Source organism: Hyperolius riggenbachi, chromosome 9, assembly GCF_040937935.1.
Source record: "Hyperolius riggenbachi isolate aHypRig1 chromosome 9, aHypRig1.pri, whole genome shotgun sequence".
Taxonomy (NCBI): Eukaryota; Metazoa; Chordata; class Amphibia; order Anura; family Hyperoliidae; genus Hyperolius; species Hyperolius riggenbachi.
The window spans coordinates 106,881,135-106,908,290 of record NC_090654.1 but is presented as its reverse complement, the minus strand read 5'-3'; the positions used below and the strand labels follow the sequence as shown (position 1 = coordinate 106,908,290).

Below are 27,156 nucleotides of genomic sequence, written 5' to 3'. Positions count from 1 at the left end.
AAGGGAACAAAAAAATGAGGTTGACACAGTTCTAGATACTACGGTAAGACTATTTTATCTGACCAAATGAAAAGCTTGTTGGATTGAAAGAAGAAAATTCCTGGGCTCTAGTCACAGGCACACATGTTTCTAGACAGGTAAGGGCTTTTCACTGCTACCATCACCTAGAGAAAGAGAAATCATCTCCAGAGGCTGCACTTAAAGGGCAACTGAAGTAAGAGGGATATTGGGGTTGCCATACTTATTTCCTTTTAAGCAATACCAGTTGCCTAGCTATCCTGCTGATCCTCTACCTCTAATACTTTTAGCCATAAACCCTGAACAAGCATGCAGCAGATCGGGTGTTTCTGACATTATTGTCAGATCTGAAAGATTAGCTTCATGCTTGTTTCTGGCATTATTCAGACAATACTGCTTGCTAATAGACCGGCATGACAGCCAGGCAACTGGTATTGTATAAAAGGAAATAAATATGGCAGCCTCCATATATTTCTCACTTCAGTTGTCCTTTAAAGGAGGGATGATGTTATGCAAGTAGTAAGAATAATAGAAAAAATGGGACCTTAAACCCAAACCACGGACAAATGTGACAATATGCAAAAATACAAAATTGTACATTTATTAATATTGTAAGAATTGCAAACATGAAAAGTGCAATTGCACATCACTATGAACATTTGTAAGATAAAACTGGCAAGGTTGACTCTTTATTATGCGGTAGGCTCAAAAAGAGCTCTGAAATGATATTGTAATATATAATGCATAGCTGCAACTGCTGATGAGTGCAACAGAAATCAACAGCAAAAGTGTTGATCAGTACAAATAGGAAACAGTTCCAGTCAGCTTATCAGAAGCTAGAAAAGAGATAGTTTCCACAGGGGATAAAAAGAGTACTTGTTAAAGCACAGGCAATCCATGAATGTTAATGGTACAGTTCCCATATTTCCAACCACTGGGTGTAGTATACCATATTGGTTATAAATTGAATTGAATGATTGTGATGACTCAGTCCAGAGCAGTAATGCACCCAATCACAGTGCAGAAGCTCAACATGTGTAATAAACAGTCCAATATGGATCGTGTGCATACAATCTAATGTGGATTATAAGACAAGGATATGATCTTGCCCACATTAAATAGACATTGAGGATCTGATGTCTAAAGGTGATAGTTGAGCTGAATTAGATCCACGTGGTGGAAAAGACAGTGGAGCAGTATAAGTCCATATGAAAAGGAGCACTGGCGGTCTACAGGTCAACCACAGATAGGAGAAGTAAGCATGTGATCAACATGTTTTGCTGCATAACATAGCGTTATCAAGATCTGTGCAGCAGTAATGGTGTCTGCTCTAACAATCATGCCAAACATCAAGATATGTACCATTTTTGTGTTGTTATTTCAAATGTGTTATACAACCTTTGCTTCTGAGTGTCCTGGCCATGTCTGTGCTCCTATATGAAGTACATATGTTCTGGCCGCATGCATTTTGGGTGTAGGGAGAAGCGCTAGGTAATCTCAAATATAAAAAATATTTTCCCCCTTTTCCCACATTACCTAATTTCCTCCCTTATGTACATAATTCAGAGTTCGGCTATTGCCAGTAGTGTTGGGCGAACAGTGTTCGCCACTGTTCGGGTTCTGCAGAACATCACCCTGTTCGGGTGATGTTCGAGTTCGGCCGAACACCTGGTGGTGTTCAGCCAAACTGTTCGGGTCCGCCCGAACGGCTCAATGCCTGGCCGAACAGGGCCCCTGTTCGGCCGAACAGCGCCCTGTTCGGCCGAATACGGCCCCCCTATGGGGTCGCAGGCATAAGGGGGGAGGATGCCCCGATCGCGGGGGGGGTCGAAAATTCCCCCCATCCCCTCCGCTAGCGCTCCCCCCTCTGCCCGCTTCCCCATACAAAAGTTTAAGGAAAGTAAAATAGTACCGGTGGTAGTGGCTGGCAGTGGCACTGTGAAGTGAGTGAGGAGGAGGAGTCCGGAGAGTGACGCGTTGAGGGAGGCCGGGCAGCGGGCGGTTCAGCGGTAGTACCCTTGTGGTACTTCCGCCCTTTCTCTGACCTCACGTCCTCTGCGTGATGATGCATACGAGCGTACGCGTGACGCGTACCCTCATATGCAGAGGACGTGAGGTCAGAGAAAGGGCGGAAGTACCACAAGGGTACTACCGCTGAACCGCCCGCTGCCCGGCCTCCCTCAATGCGTCACTCTTCAGACTCCTCCTCCTTACTCACTTCACAGTGCCACTGCCAGCCACTACCACCGGTACTATTTTACTTTCCTTAAACTTTTGTATGGGGAAGCGGGCAGAGGGGGGAACGCTAGCGGAGGGGGTGGGGGGAATTTCCGACCCCCCCCGCGATCGGGGCATGCTCCCCCCTTATGCCTGCAACCCCATAGGGCCCCCAAAAGCGGGATGTTCGGGGGGTTCGGCCCGAACATACCGAACATCGCGGCCATGTTCGGCGAACGTTCCCGAACCCGAACATCCAGGTGTTCGCCCAACACTAATTGCCAGCACCCAAATTATGCTGATTTTGCCAAAATGACCTGTCTCGCCTATATGTGCATGCCTGCTCCAACCTTTGTGACCTTTGCTTCAATCTGTCCTGGGTGTTCCTTAATGCTGGGCATACATGGAGTTTATTTCTCTTATCAATCGAGCCGCTGATGGCTCGATTGATAATATCCGACAGGTCCGATGACCTGCCGGATAGATTCCCCGCTCGATCCCCGCCGGCGGACAATTATAGCAGGGAATCGAGCGGCTGATAAGGAGCGCTGGCGGGGACAAGCGGGAATCGATCTGTGCGGACGAGCGGGGACGCGGCAGGAGTCGATCCGCCGGCTAATCGGCCGCCGGATTGACCCGTGTATGCCCAGCATAAGGCCTTGATAGATATTAAACTCCCTTCAGATGATATCAGGTGCTGAGAATTCTAAACAGTTCATGCTTAACCCCCTCCATTATCTCCATGCTAATGCCATGTCCAACCTAGCCTGATTACTTTTCTAGTCTTCTGTACTTTTTTCTGACCTCTGTTTGATTGTTAACCATGTCATTTGTCACCTGCCCTGTCCTTTGCCTGATTACTGACTTTGTCTTGTCTGCCATGTGTCTCAAACCTGACCCGTATTATTGACTTAAATTACTCCAACATGAATTATAAGACTCCAACCTGGATGCATAAAATGTGAGGGTTGGAGTCACTGGGTTGGTTGCTGAAAATGCCTTTTAGTCATCTTCTCACTCCAACTTGTTCAAAGTCTGGGGGTGATGAGTGTGGTTTCATTTGTTTGCAAAAAAACAGGTTAAGGACAAACTGACTCCTCTATTCCACTGAGTGCTAAAATAGCCACAATGGCAATAGTTATGTTATGAATTGAGCAGTTTCTATCTTGTAAACTAATAAATCTGTTTGCTGTTGTTTTAGACTCCATCCTCTTTGTGTAGCATCCCATGTTCACCTGGTTACAGGAAATGCCTTCAAAAAAGTAAATTGCCCTGCTGCTTTGACTGTGTATCATGTAATGAAGGGGAGATAACAAATGGTTCAGGTATATTCTATAAAATGTGTAAACTGAAATCGCACACTAGATTTGAATAACATTTATTTCATTTGAGATTTATACACATTTAAAGGTTAAAGAAGAACTCCATTGACATACAGAAGAATGTAGTAAATTATTCAGAATACCCACTTTCCTGTTAATTGTCTTGGTTTCAGCATCAGAAACATTTCTTATATCTATGTAGTGCTGTATATTGGTATATAGCCCCAACCTCCCAGTGATGTTTAGCCTAGGTTATTTATTATACAGAATTCTCCTCCCAGAGAATTCTGGGAGATCATGGGCTATGTGCAATTCACTTTTTCTCCTGAGTTTTCTCCTAGGAGATAATTTTCATATTTGATTCAAAATAACTTTTTAGCACTTTGCAATTGAAAAAGTACCAAAAAAAGTAGGTAAAACAATAATGTAAAAAATATTTTGAGTATTCGTTTGCTTGCTGGCAGTTTAGAAGGCATTTTATTTACAAATTGTTAAAATATCACTTAGGAGAAAACTCAGGTGAAAAAGTGAATTACATATGGTCCCAGGTGTTATTTCTGATGAGCGCACAGTAAACAAACATTTCGCAGTGATCTTCCCAACACTAAAGATGTCGCCACCTGTGGTAAATTACAGAGTGTGAATGAAAGAAAGGAAAGATTTGACTACAGGCAAACAATGACTAAACAATTTATAATTTAAAATGGAAAAATAGTTACTTGTAGAGCTTCTTATTTCTACGTGCTTTGTTTAGCCTGCTGAACTTGTAAGGGGCACACTTATCCTAGCTTTTCCTAAATGCACATTTGAGTTTGCAATTTTTTGGGAGCCATTCAGGTATTTTTTGAATCAACATTTGTGTGTTTTTGCAGGTTTTTTTGTGTGTTTTGGTGCAATTTTCAGATTGTGTTTTCCCATGTAATTAATTTACATGAAAATGTATCTAATTAACTTCAATATAACATGCAGTCCCCCCCCCCCCCCCCCAAACAAACTTTTTACTAGCTCTTATAATGGTTGGGTAATCTGTAACCCAGATACTATTCGTACCATTTTGCTGGTTAATATTCTTCATTGCTCCAAATACATTCAGGCTCCTGTTTTCACTTACCCGTATTTTTCGCCGTATAAGACGCTCCGGCATATAAGACGCACCCAGATTTAGAGGGCAAAAATCAGGAAAAAAAGAAAAAACTAAACCTAGGTGTGTCTATGATGCAGGGGTGTCTTAAGGACTTTTTACCTCCCCCTTTCCAGTTACATTACATACTATTACACCACACATGGGGACAGTGTTATGTGCTGTGTCTCCCTGTGCCTGCTGTGTCCCCCTGTGCTGTGTCTCCCTGTGCCTGCTGTGTCCCCCTGTGCCTGCTGTGTCCCCCTGTGCCTGCTGTGTCCCCCTGTTCTGCCTGCCGTGTCCCCCTGTTCTGTCTGCAGCCCCCTGTGCCAGTGTCCCCCGTCCCCCTGTTGTGGCATTGTCCCCCTGTTGTGGCAGTGTCCCCCTGTTGTGGCAGTGTCCCCCTGTTGTGGCAGTGTCCCCCTGTTGTGGCAGTGTCCCCCTGTTGTAGCAGTGTCCCCTGTGGTAGCGTCCCCTGTGCCTGTGGCCCCGTTATCCGTGTGTCCTCCAGTGCCGGTGTCCCCCTGTGCAGGTACACATACATTACCTGCTCCTGCCGCCGCGCTCCTGGCTCCCCGATCCTCTTCTTCCATCTACCGCTGCCCGCTGCTGCCCCCGCCGAACATCGCTGGCCGGTCTTAGCCGCATGGATACGCTATCAGCACACCACGTGCCGGGGTCACGCATGCCGCCTTACAACGCTGGCCGGTCCTAATTATCCGCGCAGGGATACGCTATCAGCGTGCGCCGGGTCACACATGCGTATGCGTGACCCCGGCGCACGTGGTGTGCGGATAGTGTATCCCTGCGCGGCTAATTAGGACCGGCCAGCATTCGGCGGCATGCGTGACCCCGGCACGTGGTGTGCTGATAGCGTATCCATGCGGCTAAGACCGGCCAGCGATGTTCGGCGGGGGCAGCAGCGGGCAGCGGTAGATGGAAGAAGAGGATCGGGGAGCCAGGAGCGCGGCGGCAGGAGCAGGTAATGTATATAGTGCTTCCCTGCGCACCTCTGCATCCCGAAATCCGTACCTTCGCCGCATAAGACGCACCCACTTTTCCCCCAACATTTTGGGGAAGAAAAAGTGCGTCTTATACGGCGAAAAATACGGTATCTCTGTGTTCTATTCTACTGTTCTACCGTTCAGTAAGGCCTCACACCTTTAAGAGCAATTTGGAAATCCTTTGCTATTTCCGAATCACAGAACACCACAATTTTCTTAGTGGTTCCTGACCTACAGTATTTCAAATCCTTTCCTGACTGTTTTGAATTCTAATTTGGAAGCTAAAAGTAAGACAAAAGTTAATTAAAATACTATACAAATGTTCTATAAGGCTGCTTACACACAGGGACGTTACAGGCGCACGTTAGTGCGCCTGTAACGCTCCCCCAACGCACAGCAATGTAACTCAAGTGGGCTGTTCACACAGCCCACGTTGCGTTACATGTAACGCTGTACGTTGCCCGGAAAGTGCAGCATGCTACGGCGTTAGAGCGGCTATAGCCGCGTTAGACTGTTTACACATGCGCAGTAGGGGGCGGAGAGGAGGCGGGGAGAGCCAGCTACAGTAGCCGCGCACATGGCTACTTAATATTCACTGCACTGGCGGCCGCTGATTGGCCGGCGGGACCACGTGATGCGGAGTGTCTCGCTCTGCGTCACGTGGTCCCGCCGGCCAATCAGCGCCACTCTGGGAGACTTTATCGGAATAGAGCCGCCTAACGCGGCTCACTCTACCGTCGGCTCTTGCAGCACCATACGTTGTGTTAGGTGCACGTTATGCGACCTTAACGTGGCACCTAACGCAACGTCATGGTGTGCAAGTAGCCTAAATGTAAATTGCATGCTTATTCAACTACAAATTTCAAACTGAAATTAAATGCTAGGGGGCAAGGTGCACTTACTTTTAAATACATACAACTCGGCAGCCACAAAGATCAACACAAGTGTTTATTTTCCCTTCTTTTTAGGAATGGAAAACTGTGAAAGCTGTCCAGATAATCAATGGCCTAACCATAGCAGAGACCTCTGTAATCAACGCCCACTACATTTCCTATCATATGAAGACCCCTTAGGAATAATATTAGCATTTGCGGCCACAGCCTTATCTGCAATAACTGCTTCAGTGTTGTGGCTCTATGTTAAACAACGGAAAACCCCCTTGGTGAGAGCAAATAACTGCAATCTCAGCTATGTCCTTCTCTTATCTCTTTTATGGGGTTTCCTCCTCTCTTTCCTCTTCATTGGACATCCTGAAGACTTATCTTGCCTTATGAGGCAAGCAGCAATTTTAATTATATTTTCTGTGGCAATATCAGCTGTTCTTGGAAAATCAGTTACAGTTATTGTTGCTTTCAATGCTTCAAAACCAAGAAGCAGATTTAAAAGGTTTTTGGGACCCAAAATATCAATTTTAATAGTTATGCTTTGCTCTGTGAGTGAACTGGTTATCTGCCTGACTTGGCTTAGCTGCTCTCCACCATTTGTTGAATCTGATACCAAATCAATGCCTGGATTCATTATTTTGCAGTGTAATGAAGGGTCTGTTGTTGCATTCTACTTTGCAATTTGTTATGTTGGTGTCTTAGCAGTTTTTAGCTTTATCACTGCGTTTTTATCTAGGCAGCTTCCAGACACATTCAATGAAGCCCAACACATTACGTTTAGCATGCTGGTCTTCTGCAGTGTCTGGATCTCTTTCATTCCTACTTATTTATGCAGTAAAGGAAAACACATGGTGGCTGTTGAATTGTTTGCTATTCTGGCTTCTAACGGGGCTTTGTTGGGTTTTATATTTGTGCCAAAATGTCACATTATACTACTAAAACCTGAGCTTAATAGTAGAGGCAACATTAAGAAAAAATAAACCATTTAGGATGTAATATACAGTATGGCAATTTGTTATATGGCTTAGCAGTATAGTATTATACCCTGTTAGTCATCCGTAAAAAATGTTTTTTTTTTTTTTTTAAACAAAATTTAGTTTCAGCATGATACCATTTATTGGCTAACTTAAAATAAAAAATAGGAAGCTTTTAGATAATAAGCCTTCTCCAGCTTGTATTCCTGTATGCTGACAACATGTTAGAACACACAACTTATACAGTATATATTTATCATCAGAAGCAATATTAACATTTTAATATTTAACATTATATACATTTAACATCCTTCTGATGTTAAGGGTATATACAGGGAGTGCATAATTATTAGGCAAGTTGTATTTTTGAGGAATAATTCTATTATTGAACAACAACCATTCTCAATGAACCCAAAAAACTCATTAATATTAAAGCTGAATATTTTTGAAAGTAGTTTTTAGTTTGTTTTTAGTTTTAGCTATTTTTGGGGGATATCTGTGTGTGCAGGTGACTATTACTGTGCATAAATATTAGGCAACTTAACAAAAAACAAATATATACCCATTTCAATTATTTATTTTTACCAGTGAAACCAATATAACATCTCAACATTCACAAATATACATTTCTGACATTCAAAAACAAAACAGAAATAAATCAGTGACCAATATAGGCACCTTTCTTTGCAAGGACACTCAAAAGCCTGCCATCCATGGATTCTGTCAGTGTTTTGATCTGTTCACCATCAACATTGCGTGCAGCAGCAACCACAGCCTCCCAGACACTGTTCAGAGAGGTGTACTGTTTTTCCTCCTTGTAAATCTCACATTTTATGATGGACCACGGATGCTCAATGGGGTTCAGATCAGGTGAACAAGGAGGCCATGTCATCAGTTTTTCTTCTTTTATACCCTTTCTTGCCAGCCACGCTGTGAAGTACTTGGACGCGTGTGATGGAGCATTGTCCTGCATGAAAATCATGTTTTTCTTGAAGGATGCAGACTTCTTCCTGTACCACTGCTTGAAGAAGGTGTCTTCCAGAAACTGGCAGTAGGACTGGGAGTTGAGCTTGACTCCATCCTCAACCCGAAAAAGCCCCACAAGCTCATCTTTCCAGCTCATCAGCACTCCACCTCCACCTTGCTGGCGTCTGAGTCGGACTGGAGCTCTCTGCCCTTTACCAATCCAGCCACGGGCCCATCCATCTGGCCCATCAAGACTCACTCTCATTTCATCAGTCCATAAAACCTTAGAAAAATCAGTCTTGAGATATTTCTTGGCCCAGTCTTGACGTTTCAGCTTGTGTGTCTTGTTCAGTGGTGGTTGTGTTTCAGCCTTTCTTACCTTGGCCATGTCTCTGATTATTGCACACCTTGTGCTTTTGGGCACTCCAGTGATGTTGCAGCTCTGAAATATGGCCAAACTAGTGGCAAGTGGCATCTTGGCAGCTGCACGCTTGACTTTTCTCAGTTCATGGGCAGTTATTTTGCGCCTTGGTTTTTCCACACGCTTCTTGCGACCCTGTTGACTATTTTGAATGAAACGCTTGATTTTTTGATGATCACGCTTCAGAAGCTTTGCAATTTTAAGAGTGCTGCATCCCTCTGCAAGATATCTCACTATTTTTGACTTTTCTGAGCCTGTCAAGTCCTTCTTTTGACCCATTTTGCCAAAGCAAAGGAAGTTGCCTAATAATTATGCACACCTGATATAGGGTGTTGATGTCATTAGACCACACCCCTTCTCATTACAGAGATGCACATCACCTAATATGCTTAATTGGTAGTAGGCTTTCGAGCCTATACAGCTTGGAGTAAGACAACATGCATAAAGAGGATGATGTGGTCAAAATACTCATTTGCCTAATAATTCTGCACTCCCTGTAAGCTGTATTTTTTAACATCTTGTCAGCATGCAGGGACAGAGAAGGCTTCTTAAGCAAAAGCTTACACTTTTTCCTCCAAGTTAGCCATAAATGGCATTATCGTGATTCAAAACTTTCAGCTTTCTACTGATTACAATTTGGATCTGATTTATCTCCAGAAATCTCCAAGTTTTTACAATGGAGAAATCTTAAAGTGTACTTTAAAGGGACACTTAAGCCAGGAAAAAAAATGAGTTTTACTCACCTGGGGCTTCTACCAGCCCCCTGCAGCAGTCCTGTGCCCTCGCAGCCACTCACTAATACTCTGGTCCCCCGCTGCCAGCTAGTTTCGTTTTTGCCGACAGGCCCGTCAGGGCTGGCCACGCATAGTTTTCTCCACATTCCCGACTGTAATTAGCGATATTGCGCAACGCGTACAAAAAATATGCGTTGCCGCATTACGAACGCATTGATATGCGGCAACGCGTATTTTTGCAGTCAGGAATGCGGAAAAAGCTACGCGTGGCCAGTCCTGTTGGCAAAAATGAAACTAGCTGGCAGCGGGGAACCAGAGGATTAGTGAGAGCTGTGAGAGCACAGGACTGCTGCAGAGGGCTGGTAGAAGCCCCAGGTGAGTAAAACTCGTTTTTTTTTCTGACTTAAGGTTCACTTTAAGATATTTCTGTCCTCCTCGGCCAGCCCAATCCTGGGCTGGGACCTCCAGCCGGAAAAAAAACAATAACAAACCATTTGCCGCTGCATGCAGGCATACTAGCCGCTTCTCGCTTGGCCTCCGGTGGAAATAGCTAAGCCAAATCTGGTCCACTCTACTGTGCAGGCCCAATGCATTTTCACCTGTGCAGTAGAGCGGACCTGAACAAGCTTAACTATTTTCCCTGGAGCTCCAGTGGAGTGCTGCTAGTGCCACGCAAGCACACCAACAAGCACCTGACAAGGAGATCTTTGGGGGTCCCAGTGCTGAATCCGCTTTGCTGCGGAGGACAGGGAAAGCCTCTTTAGAATCCAGAGACTTCCCCTTCCCAAAGTAAGTACCCCAAGGGGCACTTTTTTCTTACATGTACACTTTAAGTGATATAGTAAACATGGAATAGTTTTTACAAAGGTAATGTAGTAATTAAGATTTACCACACTAACCTCAGGTTTATGAGATCACAGTTATGCTTTCTTAGAGGATTGTAAATTAGAGGTTATGTGATTGCATGATGGCCTGTGTTTATTGTAGAAAAAAATGAACAGTTGGCACCTGTATTGGTCAACAATTGCTAATTTATATATTATTTTTTTTTATTAATTTGTAAAAAAAACTAGGTTTTCTGGATTCCTTATAATCTCTCCACTGGGGTTGCTTGAAGGTATCTGTCAATACCTTAGTAAATTAGACTCTTTTATTATGGTTAACGTACTGGAACAACACAAATTAAATCTTCTTACGCGTGCTAGTGAAGTAGCGGGACTTAATTATCCCGCAGACATGCTGTTTCAGCGCATAAACCATTATGAATCTGCCCCTAAGGTCCATATGCAATTCACTTTTTCTCCTGAGTTATCTCATAGGTGACATTTTCACAGCTTGTAAATAAAATGTTTTTTAAACCACCATCAAGAGAGGAAATACTCAAAAGAAATCTGTAGTGTTTAAGGTACTACCAATTTGCACTTATGCAACCACATACACTATGCATTCACTCACACACAGGCCACCCAGTGTGTCCAGTGAGGGGGGAGAAAAAAAAGTGTGTATATAGAACTAAATATGTCCAATAACTATATCTTGCAAAATTCGACATTACCAGGAGGTTATGCTAGAAATCACAGGCTTTTTCTAGTTGTTGCCAAGTACATTCCAAAAGTAGGTCAATCAGATGCATGGGTCCCGACAGTGCATCAAGAATCCTATTAGGCAGATATATGTTCCCAATATAGTCTCTGTAGGGAAGCCAGTAGTATTTCTGATATATATTGTGGATAAGTTTGTAGTGTACAATAAAACAATGTGTAACACTTCAATCACAGTTATACCGTATTTGGTAGTTGGTGTATTGTTTCCAAGGTGTGATTGGTTTACTCACGCTACCCCTCGGTACTCTGCGCAGTGTCCTATCACTTAGTTCTGAGTCGGAGCCCCGGCCGGTGGCTCTGTGACTTGGCCATTTCCAGCAGTACATATTTGCCGCTATGCGTATCAGCGTTGTCGGCTACTACTCCTGGGTCACGGCGGTTCACTTCTGGTGACATCACCGCCTGATCGCATCTCTGGTCCTTCGTTATGCAGTTTGGTGACTGCAGTTCCAATAGGCAGCAGGCATTAAGGGCTTAGTAAAGCAGACGCGTTTCAGCGGACACAGCCGCCTTTGTCAAAGCTAGCATAGAAGTAGGCCGCCATCTTAGCCAGTTATATATAGAGAATGAAGTCAGGCTCCTCCTGGTGTTCCTGCTGGTTTAACTGGGTCCTAGTGGGTATTACTCATTATTGCATGTATGCTCCACTGTATCTATTGTATGCCACGGTAATGCAGCATTAATGTGCGTTACCACCTTTTTTTTGTGTTGCGTTGTAATGCTGCATTGCGCTTTAACGTTGCATTACAATGCAACGTCCCACTGTGAATATGCCCTGAAAGAAAATTATCTCCTAGGAGATAATTCAGGAGTAAAAGTTACTTGCATGTGGGCCTTGGTGTTCTATCTTTTTCTTTATACAGCAAAAAACAAAAATGTTTCCAGTTAAACTGTAAGCTGTCTCACAGAAAAATCTATGTATCTTTCTATCTGAATAAAATATTACGAAATCCAAGAAAATTGCAGCTTTGTTTTTATTTCACACAAAACATAAGGATTTTTTTATACTGGTTCTAGTTTCTTCCTATTGTTTTGAGCCCACTTTCACAGTGGCGCAGTGTGGTGTAATGGCCTGTTTGCAATAAGGCTTGTTGCACTGCAATGCACCACCTACCACATCAGTTCGCAGTGCAGTGGGTGCGTTGCAGTATAACCAGTGGCATGCAGTGTGTCACCGCTAAAGGTGCACGTTAATAGTAAAAGCGAAGCATACTTATATTGACTGTATGCTTCACTGTATAACTTGTGGCTTTGCTGTCCCAAACCATTGTGTTGCGTTCCTGCTGTCACAGGGAACACAAAGCAACAACCACTGTGAATGTGCCCTAATTCAGTAATCAGCAAATCCTGTGATCTAATTGCCTTGGCCATCACTCATAGCTCAGAATAAGGTAGATTAGGTTCCCAACAATTCCTAGATTGAACACGTCTGTAGTGAAAAAAATGTATTTTTCATAAACCTTGCAGACAGATAAAAATGATCTGATCAATTCAAAATATTGTAAAAAAACCTTGAAACACACATCCAATTTAGATTGGCCAATGACTGACCATTTTTACTATTCCCATGTAGTATGAGAGCTTACCTATGCAATCTGTGCATAGCATTTACAATCTCTTGGCCCTCATACTACATGAAAGTGGTAAAATTATCCAATCATTAACCAATCAAATAAACTGGATGCGTGAATGCACTCTTGATTGGTTGGTTGGTTTACCCTTTTATAACCCTTTCATATACACAGGCACTGAATTTAAAATGTAGTTGACCCTTCTAAGGTGGGAAGAACACAGAATCCAGCATATATTATGTGTACACTGAGTATAAGACTAAGCTGGTTCCCTCTAGGCAGCTAGTCTTTTGCCCTAATCAGTTAGGTAAATAATGTTTCCTGTGGCAGCAAATTTGTAGCCTACCTACTGGAGTGCCTTTGTGGCCTCCAGTATGTGGGTAGAACAACCAGGTCTTTCAAGAGACAGATGTATGAATATATATATATATATATATATATATATATATATATTATATATGTATGTTTATATGTATGTATGTGTATGTATATATATATATATATATATATATATATATATATATATATATATGTATGTATGTATATATATATGTATGTATATATATGAATATATATATATATATATATGTATATATAATATATATATATATATATATAATATATATATATATATATATATATATATATATATATATATATATATATATATATATATATATATGTGTGTGTAATAATTGCAAAGGGTTTGCAGGACATTCTGCTTTGCTAAAGAACAAATGACAGATCCAACTGCCCTTCTGTTTTGCATGATAGATTTTATACCTAGAAACTGGAGGATCCCATTACAGAATGAAATCCCGTGAATCAACAAATTAAAAAAATTGGAATTGTGCAAAACAATTTTATTACAATTTTTAAAACATTTATGTTGCATAATTGGAATTTTGTATAGTATTTTTATTGGTGTATGGAGGAGGGATCACGGATTGAAACTAAACAACACTGGCTAAAATGTACGTCAGCGTTTGTGCTAAGACCGTGCAATCCCCTGCACCTGATTAATTTTGTTGAAATAAAATTTGAAAACAGATCTTCACCATGTGAAGTTTTTTTTTCACTTCCTGCATCCTGGAACTATTTGCATGCATGGAGTTCCCAGCTGAGTGGAGAGAGTCAATCAGCTGTACCTGCACAGCAGTCTGATCGTGGAGGGGAGAGCAGTGTCTCTGATCCTGGTCAGCAGCTTGATCGAGGAGGATGAACTAGCGTTTTTTTTACCCCAATACTATGCACACTGTGGGCTGTGGTTCGGTCCCCAACATCTGGTGAGTGCATTTTTAAATAGTTTGGTGGCAGCATGCAGAAGATTTGTGCAATACTACTGAAGCTTGTGGCATTTTTGCTGGAGTCTGTGTGAGCTGAAGCGCTTGTATTGTGGATAGAATATCTACAACACCGCAGTACCAGTCTTTGGCAAGGAAAATACACTAAAAAGCAACAGAGCTGCTGAAGAAGAAGATCAGAATAAATGGGAATAAGTCCAAAAGGAAATTACATAGAGAAAGCAGGATTTAATAACAAAGAACATAAGCATATCCTGAAGTGTGTAATATGGTAGAAGGATAATTGTATTATTAATCCTTCTAATACTGTTAAGACAAAGAGCGCCATATGCACAAAAGTATGGTAAAGTTGCCATGCATAGGTAACGTACAGCAGTTTTACTATTACTTACGATGACAAGGCCATGCTCATTATGCAATTAGCATAACTCACATTACCTAGGTAATGCAAGCGTTACTAGAGTAATGTGTGCTACACAAGCAGCATGACTCTAACAACAGTAGGTCTAACATTACCTAGGTAATGGGGGTTACGTTAGTTACGCAATGGGCACTACCTTGTCACTTAAGGAATGGTAAATTACTTTGTGCTCCCTGCACATGGCAACTTTCCTGCAAATTTATTCATATGCCTCAAAATATAAAACATTTTCCTGACAGACGGAAAAACGACATGTTAGGATAAAAACATTAATGCAAACATAACAAACATTTATCACTTGCACTATCCATAATTGGTGTCAGGTGACAGTTGCTACCTATTTCACTCCAAGGAAAAGTAGCTTTGCAATGAGGTATACAAATAACTGAAAACTAATCTTAAAGAGGAACTCCAGCCGAAACAAACATACTGTCATTAAGTTACATTAGTTATGTTAATTAAAATAGATAGGTAATATAATCTCTTACCCACACTGTTTTAAAAGAACAGGCAAATGTTTGATTTCATGAAGACAGCCATCTTTTTGGTTGAAAGGAGGTGACAGGGAGCATGAGACACAGTTCCAACTGCCCTGTGTCCTGAGCACCTCTCCCAGTTGCTAGGCAACGTGAATAAAAACATAGGAAATCCCATCATGCTCTGCACAGCATCAGGGTGATGGGTGGAGCTTCGCTAAAAATGCAGCTAAAAATGATGCTTTGGTAAGAACAACAAAGTTCTGATGCTGTGAAACTGTTAGTCCGGAGGTTCACTTTAACTTTATTTTTACTAAAACTGTCAGTTACAATAACAGTGACCCAAATATAGAGTAGAGGGTGCTGTTTGAAGGTTTCACATTGGCAAGCTTTCAGAGAAACACAAAGCCGTTCTTAAAGTAGTATGAAAGCCAAAATAACATTTTGCTCTAAAACATTAAACACATCATAAAGCCAACAGAGAATATTTAAAGACTCATCGAATGTCCCTGGAAGACATATACTAAACTGTGTAAACAATGCAGATGATATCTCAACACAATGCGATCATTTTTGGTCAACAATGGTAATCTTATCAATTAGCTTCTGAGTGAAGTGGAAGTTTAAATAATTAATCCTTCCAGTAACTCGAAAACCAATAAAACCTTTTTTTCCTATCAGTTTTATGCTGTGTTTGAAGTTTTAGCCCATAGATAAAATGTGAGTCTCGTACCATTTTTAAGATCTCTTGCATGTTCTTTTAGGAGGAATTTTGTCTCTAAGGTTATTTTCATTTTAATGGAATGTAAGCTGTAAAAAGTTTTTGTACCATGTTAGCCAAACAAATTATGTAGGTAGAAAAAAACTAAGTCTTGTAAAAGTAATACATTTTAATGGGTAACTGCATAATTTAACTTTACCAATTAGTCATTAAAAGGTATTACTTTTACAAGACTTTGCTTTTTTCTACCTACATATAGTGGAATGTAAAAAAAATCTTCTTAAATTGAGACAAAGTGGCAGTGAGCATTTCTGACTATGCCTTATACAAACGTGTTTACTATTTCACATTTAATTCATAATGTTATTCTGCTCATTTTCCTCCCTGTGATATGCATTTTGTTATTCATTTCTGGATGTAATAAAATGATATAGCATTTAGGAAAGAATATAAAGACAAGGAGACCTGCACTGGAGGATATAATGGCAAATATTTCTGCTGCCACCATATATTTTCCTTTGGTGCTCAGATAAGCAGGTATAAAAGTGATCCAAACACTAGCAAACACCAGCATACTGAATGTTATAAATTTAGCTTCATTAAAGGTATCAGGAAGCTTCCTTGCCAGAAAGGCTACAATGAAACTCACAGAAGCTAAGAGACCCATGTAGCCCAAAACACATGCAAACAATACTTTGGACCCTTCATTGCATTCAATGACTATAGTTCCAATCTCTGCAACCATATTGAATTCTTCATAAGGGGCAGAACTACTTAACCACACTAAGCAAATGATAATCTGGATCAAAGTACATGCAGGGACAATATACATTGGAATTTTCAGTCCAACAAGCTTCCTCATTTTACTTTCTGGATTTGTTGCCTTGAACACCATGATAACAGTAATAGTCTTGGCCAGTATTACAGAGAGACAAACGGAGAAAATAATACCAAACACAACCTGGCGTAGCATGCAGGTCATTGTGTTGGGGCGTCCGATAAATACTAATGAGCACAAGAAACAAAACATGAGTGATATAAGAAGAAGATAACTGAGCCCTCGATTGTTAGCCTTGACTATGGGAGTTTTGTGCTTAATAAGGAACAAGCAAAGTATGCTGAAGCAAAGAAGACACCAAAATATTGAGATGAAGGCTAGAGAAGAGCCCATTATCTCCTCATAAGCAAGGAACTGGATGGGTTTTGGCACACATTTCTCTTTGGATGTAGATGGCCACTGGTCTTCTGGACACTTGAGGCATTCAGTAGTACCTGCAAAACAAGTATAATAGTATAAAATAACTGATTTATTAAAACTTGCAGAAGGAATTTAATCTTGTGGTAGAGAGTAAAGTTTTTGTATTAAAGAAAACAAACACACACTCAAAACACAAATACTATTTCCATCCCAACATAGACCTCCAATCTATAAAAAAAGCCTCTGAGTCAGTACTTAAATACTCCGCTCATAACTCTCATTGGGAATCTCTCCAAAAAATTATTCTGCGGTGGCACTTAACTCCATCTAAATTGGCGAGATTCTCTCATTCCCATAGTCCTCTTTGTTGGAGATACCACCAAAATATAGGTACACTGGAACATCTGTTATGGGAGTGCCCCCTAATCTCTCCAATTTGGACCATTATTAATCAATTTATATCTAACACTATCCAATCCCCCTGTCACGTTCTGTAGCAATCGGTGAGGACAGAGAGTGTCTGATTACCGGTGATCTGCAGTATCGCCGGAAATACAGATATATACCCGATTATAAGTGATCTGCAGTCTCACCGATAATCCGATATACTAACTAACCTCTATCCACCCAAATAATGTGTAGTGATTGGTGCAAACAGTAATAGCGTATTGCTCTGTGACGAGGGCCCACAGAGCACGGACTTCCGTCCAGCGGCATGGGCCCGCTGACGGGGATGGTCGACAAGCAAGGTTCGGCAACAGAGATCAGAGGTACGAGGTACAGAGACAATAGGCAAGAGAATAAACGAGGGCACAGCAAGGTTGGCAACGGTAAATCAGATAGGCAGCGGTACAAAAGGATCAAGAGAAAATTCGAGGTCAAGAACAGGCAAAAGGTCAAAGGCACAGGTAAATACAATGGTATATTTCTTCCAGTACTTATATATTGGCGTAACCAATATATAAGTATACTGTGGATCCGAGAGCTAACACAGGAGTGTGATCGCTACAGCGGACAAGAAGCACTGGCAGTCTGCTGCTTAAATGCAGGCTGTCAACCCAGCAACCCCCACCCCCCAGATGATGTCAGAAAGGGGGCGGGAGTGACTCAGCAAGGCTGATTAGGAAAGCCTCCTCCTTAGAGCATAAAGGGCATGACGCTCCGTGCGTGAGCGTGTTGCCCTGCTCTGCTGTGACGACATGCGGCTGGAACGCTGGCCGGCGGCGCTGGCAGCCGAGGCGGACCGGAAGTTCGGAGTCCCGATGACGTCCGCCCCGAGAGCGGCGTTCATGCTGCTAGCCGCAGTGGGGGTAAGTCCATGCCTGACACCCCCTTTATCCTCTCTCCTCATCTAGCTTTATTACATATAGGACTGGAAGAGATCCCCTTGAAACACCGTAAACACATAACGCATACGCATAACGCATACGCTCTGTGCAACCAGACAACAAAGTTTACAAAATTGGGGAACACCATCAATTTCTACGCCTACACTTATCCAAGCCACAATGGAAAGCAACCTTAAGATGGAACTTATTTATAAGAACAAACTTTCCTAACATTTACTTAAACCATGCATTACCAAGGCGGTGCAGTTTACTCGACTTTTTAGTATAAATGTAATACCTCATGCTAAAGAAACTATGTTTTTTCAGTTTGAAACCTTAATAAGGAAGAGTGGGTTTCCTTCTCCTGTTCTCTTTCTTTGCCTTTCTTTCTTTTTTTCCCTTTCTTCCTGATTACCTTACTTTCCTTTTCCTTTGCTTTTACTTCTTTATTGGGAGAAACTCCTCCCTTTCTCTTAATTATGAGGGCCTGGTGGACTGGACCATCTCCAGTAGACCCCCTACCTAAGTCACTTTTCCTATAAATCAGATCATTATGTTGGGATCCATCCCCTGTTTTGGGATCCCAATATTATAGTTTTGCTCCTCTCACCTTGTTCCCCATAGGTAGTTGGTCTTTTGCCCCTATGGGGATATACGTACTTTCTCCTCCACTTAACATCTATCATAGGTGAGAATAAGTTTAATAACAAAGTTTAATAACTAAGATTTAACCTCAACTTTCATAAACAACTAGTGTATCATGGGGATGCCCTATCCGCCAGAACCTAAAACCAATATCTAGAGTCAACACAGTCTCATGTGACATTTCAATCAAGCATGTGTATTGTGATGGTCGCTCAATAACTCAATTGTAAAAGTTGCGTTGCAATGTTTATTGCCTCACTTTCATCTGCTGTATTGTTTATTTTGAAAAAAAAAAACAATAAAAACTATTTGGAAAAAACAAAATAAAAACACAAATACTATTGCTAATTTTAATAATTCTGATATTAATCATCATCCATCTTCAGCTATCCATCACATTAGCCTTCCTTTCCTGTTCATACCATTGAGAATCTCTCCTTCAGAACAAGGTATACAATCAAAGCAGCAAATCTTTTGTTCTTCACGACTGGCTTGTCTACATCCTTTTGGGCAAGGACTGCTGCAGACTGAAATGGGAGGCTAAAGAGGAAAAAAATAATATATGTTCTAATGTGTATATGTTCTAATTATCAATCAAAATAAAGAAAATTAAAATTATTAACCAAACATAAACTGTAGTTAAATAAAACTTAAACAGAGAATGTTTAAGTTCATTAAAAAGTTGCTTCTTCAAAATAATACACTTTGAAAACTTATTATTAGCTATAATAAAATCCTAATAATGGAATTTTGAACCGTGGCCTCAATTCACGGGGCATTATCAAACGTTTATCAAACACTTTATCAAACACTTTATCAAACGTTTGATAATTTACCTCATGGGCAAAATCTCACTAAGGTGTTATATATTTGTTAAACCAAAGAAAGCACTGCACTCAAAAACCCTTTTGTGTGTGCTAGAGCACCAAGAAACATGGACTAGAGGAAAAATATGCTCATAAACACAGCACCACACAACTATATATATATATAGTAGAAAAATGTCACAATTTATTAATTAATTATATAACTTCCAAAAGGATGTATAAAAACACTAAAAACAAGCCACCACAGTCAATTGGCATATAACAATATCAAGTTATGCTCATAACAATAACTGGCCATCATATAAATTTAATGTAGTATAAGGTAGAAAATAATGGTGTAGCTATGCTCAACCAGAGCATGCCCCCATTTGAACCCGGGTTCAGTACCTCTCAAAGAGCAATGTGTAATAAAGTGCATATATTAGTGCATATAGTGCATACAATACAAACAGTGACCAAATACAATATAAAAATATCAATGGTGCAACGTAATAACCAGTGACCTGGAAGAAAAAAATTACCAGGAGGAACATTTGAGAGAGTCAGAAAGTAGGTAAGATACAGTGGAGTAAAGCAGAGGGATACTTATCCGGTATGGGTGGCCAGGAGAGGAGCTCGTGGTGGCTGAGAAGAGGCCCTCGGTGGACTACTCCACCGGTTCCGCGGCCGTCACGCCGCTTTATCAAGAGTGCGAGGGGTTCTCCGTAAAAGTACAGCGTGTAACGCTGTTTAAATACAGGAAGCTGAATACGTCGCGTGTGCGCACATCAAGGACGTCACACGCGACGTAAATGGGCGTGGCTAATGGATAGAGGCAATGGAGGTTCCGGAGAGACCAGACTGGAGCGCACCAGGAGGAAGTGAGATGACGCAGAACGAGGAAGTGTCCACGCTGGAGCGCATGCAGAAAACGTGAGTATGAAGAAACCACCAGATAGAGGAAATACCCACGCTGGAGCGCATTAGAGGAAGTAAGTATGGAGGCAAAGGGTAATGCATAAAAAAAACTATAATATATATCAAAAAAAAAAGGAAGATGCCAATAATTGACTATACATATAATCATCCCTAAACATATATATCGATTTATATCAGAGCAGACAATAATCTATCAATTCATTATAACCTCAAACCACATCAAAATTATTGAAACTACCTTGATTCTATCATGAGAGGTAATATTGTATGGATACTCCCCGTCAAGGAGCACCCACATGGGGGGTACCCCAAGAAGAGGGGGGACCCAAAGAACAATGAATAACAGGTTGACACCCTGTAAGAATAGAAATACACAGATATATCAACAGTTACATGAGAATGCTAAATCCATGTACAGTTCAAAGTCCATATTGTCCTAATGAGATCAATTCCGTTCATATAGTTCCAAAGGGATAAACAGCGACGCAAAATATCAAAAAACGCGACGTGCAAAGATTCTTTGACGAAGGTCCAATGAGTCCAGTAGGAAAATTAAGAGTCCACAAGGGTCCAATATATGCATAAACAAGGATACAATATGCTGTAGAGAACACGAGGTCACAATATATGAACAATCTGTAACAAAGGAAACACAAGGTGAGTACACAATCAAATGAACCCAGAATAGTCTATCTCCTCATTTAAGCCCTTGGGAGACATGGATTCCAACATGAAAATCCATCTCGCCTCCCTCTGCAAGAGTCTAGAGACGATGTCTCCACGTCTATTGGTGGTCTTGATGTGCTCAAGGCCAAAGACCTGTAAACAATTATATGAACCTGCATGGAAATCCAGAAAATGGGATGCCACTGATGTAAGGCTATGGCCCTCCCTCCGATCACGTTCGGCCAGTCTTATTTTGGACATGTGCTGTTGGATTCTGACCTTTAATGCATTTTTAGTTTGCCCCACATAAAGTTTAGGGCAGCTACACCTAAGAGCATATATGACCCCTTGTGTCCGACAGTTGATATACTGATTCAATTTAAAATTATGAGACTGTAAAGAATTACTTATCTCAGACCGGCCACTCATATATGGACAGACATTACAGGCCCCACATGGGTAACTCCCACGTATGCCTGCTCCAATCGTACGGCCTGTACAAGAGGAAAAATGACTAGTGCAGAGTTTATCCTTTAAAGTGGGACTTCTCTTAGCAGTGATAGATGGATAAGGTGCAATACAGCCCTTCAAATCAGGGTCTGATTGTAAGATTGGCCATGTATTTTTCAAAGCCCCATGGATTTCTCTCCAGCTATTGTTGTAAACAGTGCTGAGTCTCACCAATTTATCATCCACGCGTGGCCTCTGGTTGACAAGTTCAGTTCTCCTCTTGTTTTTGGCAGAAAAGAAGGCTTGTTTGACCACTTTTTTAGGATATCCACGCTCCAGAAATCTCTGCTGTAGCTGTGTTGCTTGTCTATGGAAATCAGAAGACTACTAGACTACTAGACTACTATTTAGACAATATAAGGATTTACACAAGGACCACATTAGGTTGTGGTGGAATATTAATAGTTTGGAACAATATAAAAAAGAACAAATCTATCCAAGAGGACTTAGAGTCCAAATTTTTCCCACTTGGGAACTCCAGGGTGATTTAAAGCATATCTGGGAGGAGGGACTCGCTAAATGTTCCATTATTATCATTGACATGCTTATTGACCATGATAAAAAACTTTTGGAGAAAGTGAAATCGGGCCTCTCTGATCTGGAGTCTAAAATGTCAGTTTTGGATAAGGATAACATGGTTCAACCCTTTATCAGAATACTCAAAAAAGATATGGACAAAATGGAGCTTTCCATTATTGAAGGGAAAAGGAGGAAGTTTGAGCGTGACAGACATGACTTTGATATGGGTAATGCATACAGATGGACACATAGAGGGAATACTAGACGGTTTAGACCCAGGCCTAGACATCCACCTAGAGGTGGTAACCCTAAACCCCAATATGATCCAAGCAATCCTAGACCAAATAAACCATTACCCAGGAACCCTAGTGGACAAAATAATATTGATCATTCTGATACACCCAGTGAGGATTTTTTATCCAGCGACACCGAAGGAGAACTAGACGGGGGGGCCGCAGGCGTAAACAGACTAAGGGATCTTTTGCGCACACCTCAACATCTGAAACGCAGGAAGGTGTGGGACCACTCGAGACCAATGTATTGAGTATCATTAATCTGTCCGAGTACGTACCATCAACACCTGAGATGACAGTGTTACAAAAAGGACTGACTTTCTCCCCTACCAAATCACTTGACAAATTTGAATTAACTAAGGATCTGTATCTGTTTTGCAGAAAACTTGCTTTTAGGAAATACTTTCATTCTTCAACTGAGTGTGAACCAAACTTAAGTGATGTGGATCGACAAGCCCTCAGAGATTTGATGGACTTGCTTGCTGAGTCTGAGAACGAGTCCACACTGGTGAGTCAGCGAGCAAAACTTTTTAGAAATCCTTCTAGATATATGCTGTCTTTTCAGAACTATCCCGCTATTAAAATATTTTTTGAGGTAATGCTCCAAGAGGTGTCATCTATGAGACCAACAACGCATAGGTATGACAACCTGTCAAGGGAGGAGCTAATAGCTATCCAGTCCCTAAAAAATAATACTAATTTAATCATTAAAGAGGCGGATAAGGGTGGCAACATCGTTATCTGGCCCAAAGATGCATATCTTAAAGAGGCATATAGACAGTTGAACAATACCATTAATTATCAAGTGTTACCAGGAGATCCTACGGACTATTATCATGTGCAATTAGAGATGTTACTCAATGAAGCGAAACACAGAGGGACTATTACACCTAAGGAGTTTGAATTTCTTTTTCCAAAAACGCCTACTGTTGCCACGTTTTATATGCTACCAAAGGTTCACAAAACCCTTATTGATCCCCCTGGTAGACCAATCGTGGCTGGAATCAATAGCCTTACGGCACCGGCATGTTCCTTCATTGACTTTTTCTTGCAATCTCATGTTACAGCTCTCGATTCTTATCTCAGGGATAGTATGGATCTTCTTAGGATTCTGGAGGACCTACGAGTACCGTCAGGAACGCTTTTACTCACCTGTGATGTGGAATCATTGTACACCTGTATCTCACATGAACTGGCTCTTTCTACAGTGAAATATTTCTTAGAGATGGAGGATCATACACACTCAGATCTGCATATTTTTCTGTTACAACTACTCAGGTTTGTCTTGGATCATAATTATTTTCTGTTCAATGGAAAGTATTACAAACAGATATGTGGGGTTGCCATGGGTGCAAAATGTGCACCGGCAGTCGCCAATCTTTTTTTAGGTTTTTGGGAAAGGGAGATCGTCTTTGGGGATCGCTATGCTGCATACCATCCATATATACTAGGATGGTATCGCTACATAGACGATTTGTTGGTGCTATGGACAGGTCCCCCTGAACTGTGCAGCCAATTTGTGACAGATTTAAATCATAATAATATGAACATCTTTCTAACCATGCAGATGTCTCCCTCACGAGCTGAATTCTTGGACCTGTCGATCCAGATACATGAGGATGGTACTTTAGCCACTGATTTGTATAGGAAACCCACTGCGGTAAATAGTTTGCTTCATTACAAAAGTGCTCATAATAATGCCCTCAAGAATAATATACCGACCAGCCAGTTTTTGAGACTTAGGCGGATTTGTACTAATGATTCTGATTTCCATAGACAAGCAACACAGCTACAGCAGAGATTTCTGGAGCGTGGATATCCTAAAAAAGTGGTCAAACAAGCCTTCTTTTCTGCCAAAAACAAGAGGAGAACTGAACTTGTCAACCAGAGGCCACGCGTGGATGATAAATTGGTGAGACTCAGCACTGTTTACAACAATAGCTGGAGAGAAATCCATGGGGCTTTGAAAAATACATGGCCAATCTTACAATCAGACCCTGATTTGAAGGGCTGTATTGCACCTTATCCATCTATCACTGCTAAGAGAAGTCCCACTTTAAAGGATAAACTCTGCACTAGTCATTTTTCCTCTTGTACAGGCCGTACGATTGGAGCAGGCATACGTGGGAGTTACCCATGTGGGGCCTGTAATGTCTGTCCATATATGAGTGGCCGGTCTGAGATAAGTAATTCTTTACAGTCTCATAATTTTAAATTGAATCAGTATATCAACTGTCGGACACAAGGGGTCATATATGCTCTTAGGTGTAGCTGCCCTAAACTTTATGTGGGGCAAACTAAAAATGCATTAAAGGTCAGAATCCAACAGCACATGTCCAAAATAAGACTGGCCGAACGTGATCGGAGGGAGGGCCATAGCCTTACATCAGTGGCATCCCATTTTCTGGATTTCCATGCAGGTTCATATAATTGTTTACAGGTCTTTGGCCTTGAGCACATCAAGACCACCAATAGACGTGGAGACATCGTCTCTAGACTCTTGCAGAGGGAGGCGAGATGGATTTTCATGTTGGAATCCATGTCTCCCAAGGGCTTAAATGAGGAGATAGACTATTCTGGGTTCATTTGATTGTGTACTCACCTTGTGTTTCCTTTGTTACAGATTGTTCATATATTGTGACCTCGTGTTCTCTACAGCATATTGTATCCTTGTTTATGCATATATTGGACCCTTGTGGACTCTTAATTTTCCTACTGGACTCATTGGACCTTCGTCAAAGAATCTTTGCACGTCGCGTTTTTTGATATTTTGCGTCGCTGTTTATCCCTTTGGAACTATATGAACGGAATTGATCTCATTAGGACAATATGGACTTTGAACTGTACATGGATTTAGCATTCTCATGTAACTGTTGATATATCTGTGTATTTCTATTCTTACAGGGTGTCAACCTGTTATTCATTGTTCTTTGGGTCCCCCCTCTTCTTGGGGTACCCCCCATGTGGGTGCTCCTTGACGGGGAGTATCCATACAATATTACCTCTCATGATAGAATCAAGGTAGTTTCAATAATTTTGATGTGGTTTGAGGTTATAATGAATTGATAGATTATTGTCTGCTCTGATATAAATCGATATATATGTTTAGGGATGATTATATGTATAGTCAATTATTGGCATCTTCCTTTTTTTTTTGATATATATTATAGTTTTTTTTATGCATTACCCTTTGCCTCCATACTTACTTCCTCTAATGCGCTCCAGCGTGGGTATTTCCTCTATCTGGTGGTTTCTTCATACTCACGTTTTCTGCATGCGCTCCAGCGTGGACACTTCCTCGTTCTGCGTCATCTCACTTCCTCCTGGTGCGCTCCAGTCTGGTCTCTCCGGAACCTCCATTGCCTCTATCCATTAGCCACGCCCATTTACGTCGCGTGTGACGTCCTTGATGTGCGCACACGCGACGTATTCAGCTTCCTGTATTTAAACAGCGTTACACGCTGTACTTTTACGGAGAACCCCTCGCACTCTTGATAAAGCGGCGTGACGGCCGCGGAACCGGTGGAGTAGTCCACCGAGGGCCTCTTCTCAGCCACCACGAGCTCCTCTCCTGGCCACCCATACCGGATAAGTATCCCTCTGCTTTACTCCACTGTATCTTACCTACTTTCTGACTCTCTCAAATGTTCCTCCTGGTAATTTTTTTCTTCCAGGTCACTGGTTATTACGTTGCACCATTGATATTTTTATATTGTATTTGGTCACTGTTTGTATTGTATGCACTATATGCACTAATATATGCACTTTATTACACATTGCTCTTTGAGAGGTACTGAACCCGGGTTCAAATGGGGGCATGCTCTGGTTGAGCATAGCTACACCATTATTTTCTACCTTATACTACATTAAATTTATATGATGGCCAGTTATTGTTATGAGCATAACTTGATATTGTTATATGCCAATTGACTGTGGTGGCTTGTTTTTAGTGTTTTTATACATCCTTTTGGAAGTTATATAATTAATTAATAAATTGTGACATTTTTCTACTATATATATATATAGTTGTGTGGTGCTGTGTTTATGAGCATATTTTTCCTCTAGTCCATGTTTCTTGGTGCTCTAGCACACACAAAAGGGTTTTTGAGTGCAGTGCTTTCTTTGGTTATATGTACATTTAAGGATTTTTCCTTTCTTTCTCTTGCACCAACCCGTTATTACATTTTAAATATCTGTAATCATTAGACATGGAGGGGCTGTGGGAATCTATGGAGGCCAGTTGGAGTACCAAATTGGGGAAGGCCTTTCCTATACGCAATGACCCAGATCAGCAGTTGCCAGATGACACTAGACTACTATTTAGACAATATAAGGATTTACACAAGGACCACATTAGGTTGTGGTGGAATATTAATAGTTTGGAACAATATAAAAAAGAACAAATCTATCCAAGAGGACTTAGAGTCCAAATTTTTCCCACTTGGGAACTCCAGGGTGATTTAAAGCATATCTGGGAGGAGGGACTCGCTAAATG

At 41.3% G+C, this 27,156-nt stretch overlaps 2 protein-coding genes across 2 annotated transcripts in view; one reads left to right on the top strand and one right to left on the bottom strand.

The window, feature by feature from the left end:
* LOC137531698 (vomeronasal type-2 receptor 26-like) overlaps nt 1-7,545 on the top strand; it is a 93,986-nt gene extending 86,441 nt beyond the window's left edge. Inside the window, exons 5-6 of the mRNA XM_068251657.1 lie at nt 3,437-3,560; nt 6,650-7,545. Coding sequence (XP_068107758.1) covers nt 3,437-3,560; nt 6,650-7,545 — 1,020 coding nt within the window. The remainder of the gene's footprint in view (nt 1-3,436; nt 3,561-6,649) is intronic.
* Nucleotides 7,546-16,112: 8,567 nt separating this feature from the next.
* LOC137533532 (extracellular calcium-sensing receptor-like) overlaps nt 16,113-27,156 on the bottom strand; it is a 28,131-nt gene continuing 17,087 nt past the window's right edge. Inside the window, exons 4-5 of the mRNA XM_068254905.1 lie at nt 19,351-19,468; nt 16,113-17,029 (exon numbers count right to left, since the gene is read on the bottom strand). Of these exons, the coding sequence (XP_068111006.1) occupies nt 16,113-17,029; nt 19,351-19,468 (1,035 nt within the window). The remainder of the gene's footprint in view (nt 17,030-19,350; nt 19,469-27,156) is intronic.